Source organism: Centropristis striata, chromosome 6, assembly GCF_030273125.1.
Source record: "Centropristis striata isolate RG_2023a ecotype Rhode Island chromosome 6, C.striata_1.0, whole genome shotgun sequence".
Taxonomy (NCBI): domain Eukaryota; kingdom Metazoa; phylum Chordata; class Actinopteri; order Perciformes; family Serranidae; genus Centropristis; species Centropristis striata.
In genome coordinates, this window is record NC_081522.1 from 26,356,392 (window position 1) to 26,367,150 (window position 10,759).

Sequence of the window (10,759 nt, forward strand, 5' to 3'; positions counted from 1 at the left end):
AAAGTCTTTTTTTAGATCGCTCGATCAATTAATTAGGTCATTCCTCTGGGGCAATAAAAGTCCACGCATTAGAAGATCAATCCTGCAGCTCTCAAAGGCTCTAGGTGGCTTAGCGTTGCCCAATTTCTTACACTATTACTGGTCCTGTAATGTTAATAAACTCTTATACTGGATTACCAACACAGCACTTGAAGAGCGCCCTGCTTGGGTAGATATGGAACTAGCATCCTCTAAACTTTCCCTTCATTCCCTGGCTTGCTCCCAACTCCCTTTGACTGCCTCCAATTTTACCTCAAACCCAGTAGTAACTAACTCCTTTAGAATCTGGATTCAATTTAGGAAAAGCCTAGGCCTCCATAGAGCCTCAGACCTCTCCCCCATTGTAAATAATCACCTATTTCAGCCCTCCTGCACCGATTTGGCTTTTAGAACTTGGTTCGACAAAGGGATAACTAAATTTAGGGACCTTTACAACCAAGGGACCCTTATGTCTTTTTCTGAGCTCTCAACAAAATTTGACCTGCCTAAATCACACCATTTTCATTTCTTTCAGGCAAGGCATTTTATTCAGAATCAGAACCCCAAATTCCCTAGCCGTCCCCCTGAAACTTTGGTTGACTCACTACTGGCTCTTGATCCTCAACAAAAGCGGCTAATTTCTAACATTTACAGCCACATTAACTCTGCTATTGACACACCGGCTTCCGGTCCCAAAGAGTCCTGGGAGCAAGAGCTTGGGACCACACTGCCCGATGATTATTGGCAGCAAGTTTTACGGTTGGTTCACTCCTCTTCAATCTGTGCGAGGCACGGCCTCCTACAGTGTAAAGTTGTACACAAAGTTCACTACACCAATTTGAGGCTATCTCGGATTTATCCCATTGTAACTGATTCATGTAATAGATACAAACAATCTCCAGCTGACCATTCCCATATGTTTTGGTTCTGTCCCAAGCTTGCCACATTTTGGTCTGAAATTTTTCATACTCTTAGCACAGCATATAACACTAATATATCTCCTGACCCTCTCTTGGCCCTGTTTGGTTCCCCCCTGCAGCCTCTTGCCTCTAAATCTTTGCGCACTGTTCTTGCCTTTGCCACCCTGTTGGCTAGGCGACTCATACTTCTTAATTGGAAACACCCTCAACCTCCATCTCACAGTAGATGGGTGAAAGAAGTGCTACTGTCCATTAAACTTGAAAAGCTTAGATTTTCTCTCAATGGTTCCTTAGGTCATTTTGAAAAGGCTTGGAAACCTCTCTTAAATTATATTGAATCTTTGACATCTCTGCCTGATTGTGACGACTGAGCCCCCCTTATTTATTTGTTTATTTATTTAAATTTTATTCTTTTTTTTTTCTTTTTTTTTTTTTAATATTTGTATTTCATTTGTTTGTCTACTTTATCATTTTCCTTATTCATGTATTTGTTGTATGTGCTCTGTACTGTTTACATGTTATTGGATTCATAGAACTGTTCACCTTTGAGTGGGTTGGGATTGTGGGTGGGATAAAAAATGGGGAAAAAGGACAGAATGGAAGTATTCTCTATGTCTTCTCTCTGTTATTACCTGTGGAATTGCTTCCAATAAAGAAAGTCATTAAAAAAATATATATATGTTATTGACATTATTTCAACATTTACATTTTTAACTTACCTTTAATACATTTTAAGAAATTGTAGTTTTTGTATTACAACCCCACTCTTCCATAGGTGGGTCAAAAATGACCCAAATTCATTTTCTATGGAATTTCATGGAAAATGTATCAAACAATGGGAAGGTGTGGGGTGACAAAAGCCACAACTCAGCCACAGGAAAGAAGCAGACAGGGCCAACCAAAGAGAAAGAGGTTTTAGATCTGCTCAAGTAACAAAGATCGTGTGTGTGTGTGTGTGTGTGTGTGTGTGTGTGAGAGTGTGTGTGTGTTATACTTTAACACACACATGATGCACACATATAAACTGTGTTTTGTATTGACCAAAATATAATTAACCAAAATGAAAAAAGTGGCATAAAAACACTATCTCTAGTGTTAGTATGTCCACCAGAAGGAAAATTAACTTTACCTGTCTTTATCATACAACCCTACGAAGAAGTATATATGTCTATCAACTGTTCCTAGATAATGCAGTGTTAACACTTCTCTGTTACTGTTGCAGAGAGTTGGATGAAGTTAAGTGGCCACAGAATTATCATGCACAAACTTTTTGTGTGTGTGTAGAAAAAACAAATGATGTAAAAAAATAGTTTTTAGCTAGCTGCTTCCATATATTTCCAGACTTCATGCAAGATTAACTGGCTACAACTTTATATTTACCTCACAGATGTTAAAATGGGAGCAACATTTTCGGTAGGAACCCTTTAAAGCTATATTTTTACCAAAACCCTTTTTCATCAAAGAAAAACCACTTAAATAGCCCCTGCTTTTAAGCTGCTATTGTTAAATGTATTTATTTATTTATTTTATTTCAGAAACAAAGCGAGTCAAGTGGTTTTATGATTACCCATTTATTATTTTTTATTTCCTATACTTAAACATTTCATTGTTGAGCTACATGAGTTGTTAAACACAACTTTACATCAGAAACGTATTGGATATTGCCTCAAATACGACTGTTTAAAGCAGTCACTAATGAGATCATAGAAAGATGTTTGAAATGATGAATACATAAGAGAGAAGACATTTAGGCTGCAGAACCCACAATTACCAGTGAAGAACATATATAAAAAAAAGTATAGTAAGTAAGAATAATTACATACAGAACTACTGCAAAACATAAAAAACTTTCATCATCTTCAGGTGATCTCAAATTCACAAGGTTGAAATGACAAGTAATTTACTAATTTAAGTAGGTGAACATATCAAACAATCAGTTCCAATAACACACATAGTAATAAACGATACAAAAAACAAAAACAATCTTTAATAAAAGTGAACTAAATTATGACCTTCTCTTTTGGGGGGGGGGGGGGGGGGGGGGGGGGGGGGGGGGGGGCCTTGCAGATTTTCAGAAGTTTCAGAACAACTCGTATGTTTGCCTTCTGTCAGCACTCGTCCTCTGGTCTGGAACTCCAGTGCTCTCCAGTTGAGCACGTTCAATGGGGTGAAGTGTTGCTTATACACATAGTTCTCGATCTCACAGGGGGAAAGGACGTGGTCCCACATGTGGACATCAGACATCATGCCAACACAAGACTGTTTAGTGTCAAAGCCTCCACCATAGGAATCCTGGTCCTGTAACAAATGTTGTGAGAAAATATTATAAAACAAAGAATGCATTTAATCCATTAGAGTCTTTGTTAATAAGACAAAAAGCAGAAATGATCATTCTTGACTTGTGTTGAGCTAAATGTTTGTGTATTAAATTACTTTTATAAGATGATTGGTAATTTAAGAAATTAATTTCTACACCCCCACTTAATCGAGCTGAAACTAAAAAAGGACATGTGGCAATAGACCAACATATCTCCAATTATCAACTCTAGACAGTGCATAATAAACATCCATAATGACTAAATATACAACTTGCTGTGTACTACCCGGTTAATGTACAGTAAATCACATTATATTGACAATTCTGTGGAAAAAGTAAACACTATTTAATTAAAAAATTTCCATTTATGTTTATTAGAACATTCAAGGAGGTAGGCAGTTCCAAATAATTGCAGTGTAGAAAATATGGTGTGTGGGTGTGAGTTTGTGAGTATGTATCAGTGTTTACAATAAAGAAAAATCACCCCAAACCCTAAAAATCGGGGTAGTAGTCTGTTTCAGTTCGATTAAAGAAAATAGTGGAAAATAAATCCAAATAAATCATATTAGAAGAGGTAGATGAAATAATGCATTCAGTATTACCAGAAAAATAGTTGGATAGCCCTTTTTTTTCTCAACAAAGAGAATATTATTGGTTCACAAAACTCAAAGCCAAAGCTACAGTGACCACACATTAAAACTCATCTATGTACATACAACACATGATGGACGCGATGTTCCATAATGTGAACACTGAAAAAATTATTGGCTTGTTTCCAATTAACAAAAATCACCTCAAACTCTAGGTGCCATAATGCATGTCTTAACAAAAAAAAAATCAAGCAAATAAGTTGGATAGGCTTTTTTTTGCCAACAAAGAGTGGAGTAAGAAATGTGTGCAGGTTCGTGTGGATAACAGAGGGAGATTTGTGCACACCATTTAGCAGAACCCAAAGCCAAAGCTACAGTCATAAACATACTGACACAGAGAATTTTCACTTGAATACACACCTGTCCTTTTGCTCTATGGTACATAGCACACAGCCTGACCATGACCACACAATGTTCCATAATATGACCATTGAAACAATTATAGTGGCTTGCTTCCAATTAGCAGTGTTCACAGTAAACAAAAATCACCCCAAACGCTAAAAAAAAATTTTTTTTTTTTTTTAAATAAAAAAAGTTAAGTCCAACAACTGGAAGAGGTAGGAGACATAGTGCATGTCTTGACAAAGAATCAAGCTCGCGAGCCAGGATAGCCAGTTCACTGATAAAGTCTGTTCTTCAGGACTTGGGCTTTTTTGGACAGTGCCCTGCCTTCAAGCTCCATGACCACCTTCTGCAGCACTTCAAAGGTATACTTGAGTTCAGCAGGGTAGTTTAAGTTCAAAGAATATATTAGGCCAAACAGCATGGCAGCAGCTAAGGGAACATTGTCCAAATCCTGCATCACAACCTGGGACTCGAGGACAATGCCGATGTCCTCTGGTTTTTCACTGGCATCTCTGTGTTTCCAGACATATATACCCATAGTGGTTTCCTCAATGGATTCCTGGAGGAGGGATTCATCTGCTGCCTGTACAATGCACAAAAAGAATCAAAGTGTGATTACACTACATGCCACGTCCATATGGGGAATACTGCATATCTGTATTGAGTAATTTATTAAGATCACTACCATATTATCTTACAAGTTAGCTGACTGTAAAGTAATTACAATGGGTAGATGTTTTAAAGCTTATATAAAATATGAAAGATAACATCTCAACACACTAAACCTAAGTAATACTTACCACATACTCTCTCAATAGATTCTCCGGGTCCTCGTTCAGGTAAACGCAGAGTGCCTTTATGACACATTCTCTTCCCAGATCCACGTCATCATCCTGAGGCAAAAAAGCAGAAGCACAAGTTGCTTTGTTTGAGTTTGTCTAAGTAAATTCTCATTTGTTCAAGTAAAATGCATCTCTAGGCTACTGAATCAAGTCAACTGGACATAGTTTTCTTTCATGAAGACACTCAATTAACTGTTACACCCCATCCCCAGAGAGTATACTTACTTCCCCCATGGGTGCAATGATGCCCCCTAGGCGTCTGCCAATCTGTCCTCCTCTGTTTTTAAAAAGTTTGAGCAGTTTCTCAGAGTGAACATCTAATTGCGATAGAAATCTGGACTGCAGGGGCATTGTTGTGATCCGTTTGAATTCAGCATTTATCTGAAAATGAGAATGATTACAGACAACATGTGATATGGCAGCAATTCATTAAAAAAAAAAAGAACACCAATCAAGTAACATTTGTACAGGAGCAGAACAATTCAAAAAGTTCCTTGTTTTATTGCTTTATTTTCTAGTTATCTTATGTCATGATCATACCTCCAAATATTTTCCAGCTGAAACTTGGTGCTTTACAATTGATTTAGTTTAGCAGCCAGTGGATAAGTGTACACGACTTTGTCAAATAGTTTGTAATGTGTGTGAGTGAGAGAGTGAGTCTGTTAGTGAGTGAGAATAAATCACATACCTCGTCTACTTCAAAAAGTGCTGGCCATCTCGTCTGGAAGTCTCTTATCATTGGTGTGTCGCGAACCACTTCCTGTCTCCTATATGCAAACGTCTTTTCCATTTTCATCCTTACTGCTTCCCTGTTGTTCTTCTTCTTAACATCAGAAAGAAGTTCCATTCTTACACTCTCAAGACTCGTCTCTGATTCTCCAGTAGGAAACGGGGGACAGAAGTTCACTTCAGACCTTCTTGGTTTTTTAATTCCAAAAGCAGGGCTTGATTTGCCCTCTGGTTTGTGCTTGAGAGCGTTTATTGTCACCTCAGGACATCCAAGCTTTCTTAGGTGAGTGCGGTAGATTGCCAGTTTGTTCTTCAAGCTGCATTTCCATCCAGCATATCCAGAGAAGGAGCCTTTCTCAGTTAGGCAAGGATGCTTTGAGATTAGTGCCTGTCCAACTGTGTTAAAGTCTTTGTCAGAAACATAAAGTTTGTACTGAACAATTTCTTGCACTAGGCCCTCAAGAATGTTGGACTTCAGTTTAGGATCAGGAACAAACAATGTACCCTTGTCCCTGTAAGCTGCATTGCCCTGCGCAAGTTTCAACTCGGCATCAAAACTAAAAAGAGGAACATGAAAGATGCTTGGCCAAGATGACCGAGAGCTGGATGACTCTGACTCCGGTGAAGACAGTATGTCAGTGTCAACACTGGACAGGGATGAGGATTCATGAAGGGACTCATGGGCTGCTGAGGTGGGATGGATATTGGCAAACTGAGGAGTTGAGGAATCAGTCATGGCAATCACTCTAATTGTTCCTCTATCCAGGACTTCATCCATTGAAGTGAGGTTCATGAAGTCATTTCCAAATAGTGGATCCATAAACTGAAGTCTAATGTCAAAGTGAAGTCCACATTGTCTTTGTACTTCACTAACAAGTTCATTAACAGATCCAGGGAGTCCATTTGGGAAATTCATCCTTTGGCAGCTGTTGTCACCCAGGATGACTTTGAGAAGTGCCGGGGCATTCATCCTCCCAAGTCTCAGTCTGTAAAAAGAAGGAAAGTGATAAAAAGGAAAAAAGATTAATGCTTATTGTTTTATGCTATTCACAGTATTTCACTTGTGTCAATACACTAATTGATGCAACACGATGTTAGGTTTCTCATTATCAGTTTAATGTAAATAACTTCTTTGATATCATTAATGCCAAGCAGTGGGCCAGCTCAACAGGCACAATGCCCTCAAATATATCATGAGCAACATCAGGTGGAAAACCAGAGACAACATGAAAATGAGAAAGAGTTTTGGTAAAAATGCACTCTCTCTTAACTCCAAAGCAATGTGTGTCCTTCTCATGAGATGATTGTATATGATCTGCATGGCCCTCTCTAGTTCTAAGGCTGAAAGCACCGGTAGCAACACAGTGATTCCTGAAATCACAACTCTTTGCTGTGCAAAAGCGACAAACGTAATCACCAGAAAAAATTTCTATGAAACCTGCAATACCATGCGCGCCCAGGTTGTCAGCCACAATACTTAGCACTGTACCTTTAAGAGACTTACCTAATAAAGGCACATACACACCATGGTCCTCAAGAATTTTAAGGTCTTGAAGAAGGGGTTCCAAGACTGATTTATAACCATATGTTTTTACATCACCACTTTTGCAAAGCACTGCAAGATAAATAGATGATAAAGATGAGTGGGATCCTGGTGGCAGGTTACCTAGTACCCAGTAAACACCACAAAGCTTGTGTTTTTTCCTAGAGGTGCCTAGGGGATTGCAAGTCTCAAAATCATCCACATACAGACGCAGTGATATCCGTAACTCCTCAGTATTTAGGAAGCTGTTTGCCTTAAAATGCAAACCATCTTCAGGGGAGCTGAATTCAAGAGCTGGGTCAAGTTCAATGTCCTGCTGTCCTCTATGATTTTCAATTATCTTATCAACAATGGCCTTATTATTTAAAATTTGTTGCAAAGATTTCAACAGTGGGACATACTGAAATGTGTGTTTCTTTTTATGATTAAGTATGTAGGTAACTGGCTCCACAACACAGAATTTTTCCTTATAAAATTGTTTACGTTGATATGTAGTACTAAGAGGACCACCTTTTTCAATTGCTTTTGGAACAGGGTTAGATGAGCATACTGCTGTGGTGATTTCTGTAACTACAGAGTCATCAACTTGTATTTTGTGATGCTTAAGGATGTCTGCCACAGCACTTCTAGATACTGTGACTGATGCTGTGTTTATCAAGTAGTAAAGTTCTTGCAAAAAATCATCAATTGCTGTACCTGGCACGTGGACTATATATTCCAACTTTAGTAAGGCTGCTGCAAGCTGCTGCTCAATTGCACTTGGAAGTGCGCTGTGTTGATCGCGTGAAGAATCAGAAACTTCCTCTAACACACACTCCTCGTCCTGGCTATCAGCAAACAAATCATCTAATGGTGGAGATGCTGTTGTAGTTGTTTTTACAATACCTGGTAGAAAATCAGATAATGTGTGAGGTGTGTGTCGGCGACTCTTATGAGACTTAAAGGTTCCATAAATACTTGTTTGAAAACTACAGCCAACAAACATGCAACATACATTTTCATTTTTCTTCAGATGTGTGTTGATATGAAGAAAAAACTCCATTTCATTAGCCAAATTTTTGCATGCACATAAGTGACAGCTAAAAATAGACAACTCTTTTAATGTTTGATTATCTTGTGTGGAATGCACTCTACTTTGATGGATGATTAAAGCATTCCATGTCTTAAATGTACAGGGACATTTACATACGTACATGGATAATTTATGGTGCGTCCAAAATGTGGGTGTTTCAGTTTATAATGGTGAAGTAATTTAGACCTACTTTGCACAGCGACTGAACACCCTTTACACTGCCACATTCACTAGAGAAAGAGAGAAACAAATGGAAGTTCAACTCACTGACACACATCCTACACAAACAGAGCAAATCTTTACCATAATTTAAAATGCATAATCTTGCCAGTTTATTAGGGCACCCTCTAATCCTAAACCAATGCAGTCTAATCCAGAAATCAATTAATCTTACCATCATAAAAGTTATAGTAATATAATTTAGAAATTGTTGAAAAATTTACAAAAAAGGTGTAGTTTGTGGTGCCGTTAAATTATTTTGTGTTATCCTGAGAGACTAATTATTAGAAACACTTATCCAAAATAGTTTCTACAAAAAGGAACATTAAAACCTTAAATACAGTAGGATTTACAGCAATTATCATTACAATATTTTTGAAAATAACATCATCATCATCATCATGCTGAGAAATCCATTCATAATTAAACACATCCAGTAAACCAACCAAAGCAATTGAACAGTAATACTCACCACTACTACAGAGCCTCTGACACAGCACCCACAGACATACATTATATCAAATATTGGCCTTGGCTGGAGGATATCTACACAGAAAAAATAAATAAATGTTAAACTCAACTCAAGGCATGACATAACAATTGCAAAAGAGCTATAGTTTATAATGAACTAAAGGCAGTGTTTCCCACAGGTTTTCAGGAGACAAGGGGTACAATCGGACTGTCGACTAGAGGGGGGGAGGGGGCGTTTATCACCATTACAGCGCGACCTGTCCATGTGCCCATGTTTGTGTGTGTAAGTGCGTGAGAGAGAGAGGGAGAGAGAGAGAGAGAGCGTGCAGGGAAGGGGGGCTGACTGACGGATATGAGAGACGGTGAAACGCTGTTAAAAACGCTATTGTAAACTATTGGTATTGCCCTCCTTATAAAAAAAAATAATCACAAGCCTGTCTACCAAAAATAATCGAGGAATAAATACTCAAAAAAAGAGTGTTTGATTTTATTCAGTTGTAGGCTTCCCAAATCAAACACATATATTTATGAAAAGTCACGGACTGTCCTGGCTGTCCGCAGTCAATCATTACTCTCCCTTTCACAGTGGAGAAATTTATTTTCGGTAAATAAGCAGCAGCATGTAATAAATTAGCATGTCAGAGTTACCCATCCCCCACACTCATTAACTTGTTTAATACCTCCAACGGTGCCAATTTAAAAATAGAATAGACCTAGGCCTATATTCTATGAATTTCCCCTTTACATACTAGTTGCTCTGCACACATTACGTTACTAGACATAAAAACTAATGCAAAGATATTCCCACTACCATTAGCAACCAGCTAACGACCTAAAACGTTAGCATGAAGACTGGCTTGGATTTACTCGATATTACCGGCAGATAAAAAGCCAAACCATTTCAAACCATGATTATAAACACCCTGCTTCTAACACAGACTCATATTTGACAAGTTTTTAATTACCTTTATGTGTCCTGAGCAGTCCAAATCCACAGAAAATATCACTGCGAGGGAGAAAATGGCGGATCCTGCAGGTCTTCAGTAACCGTTTTCTGTCCATGAGCCCGCCCTAGGAGGCGGGCTTTTCAACTTCCGGCTGATAAAACATAACTTTATCCTTTCTTCTTCAAATGACAGAGACATGTAGATTTTAAATTCCTCAATATTGAAATGCTTTTTAAAGATTTAATCATGTTTTAGAGAGAAATATAAATCAATTATGTAGCATATACAAAATGCATAAATGTAAATTGAACAACCCCCCTTCTTCCATTTTTTCAGTGTAAAATGTCAGAAACCTTCGCTAGTAAGAATTTTTTTAAAGTGAACCTAAATTTCTTAGTTTGTTCCATATCCCATCTACTAAGAGACTGCAGCCACTAGGGGGTACTGAAGATGTTTTGGCGTCAGCTTTAGGAAGCAATCATCTTGTCGTATATACATTCTATGACTCAACATGAAAGAATTATTAAACTTGTGACACTGTTTAGTTTTGCAGTTTGTTTTGCAAAATTATAGTAGACGTGGACACAAAAGTGCAGGGCTTTAACTATTTTACCTTAAGGAAAAATTGCCTTTTAGTCGTGAGAGAAGGCCTGTGGTTGGATAACCTGTGATGTGAATGTAGGCTT

General features: G+C 38.0%; 1 protein-coding gene across 1 annotated transcript; it reads right to left on the reverse strand.

Annotated features, from left to right (window-relative positions):
• Positions 1-4,521: 4,521 nt before the first annotated feature.
• LOC131973041 (uncharacterized) lies at positions 4,522-6,297 on the reverse strand. The gene is made up of 4 exons (XM_059334884.1): positions 5,781-6,297; positions 5,318-5,473; positions 5,051-5,143; positions 4,522-4,833 (listed from the first exon to the last, which is right to left on the reverse strand). The coding sequence occupies exons 1-4, from the start codon at positions 5,937-5,939 to the stop codon at positions 4,522-4,524; spliced, it is 720 nt and encodes a 239-aa protein (XP_059190867.1). The 5' UTR covers positions 5,940-6,297.
• Between the last annotated feature and the right edge of the window lie 4,462 nt (positions 6,298-10,759).

Excerpts from the sequence above, each read along its gene's own strand:
- LOC131973041 (XM_059334884.1), bottom strand. The coding sequence starts at position 5,939 with ATGGAACTTCTTTCTGATGTTAAGAAGAAGAACAACAGGGAAGCAGTA. Across the intron at positions 5,474-5,780 it reads CACTTTTTGAAGTAGACGAG|ATAAATGCTGAATTCAAACG; the intron begins GTATGTGATTTA and ends TCTCATTTTCAG. Across the intron at positions 5,144-5,317 it reads TCATTGCACCCATGGGGGAA|GATGATGACGTGGATCTGGG; the intron begins GTAAGTATACTC and ends TTTTTGCCTCAG.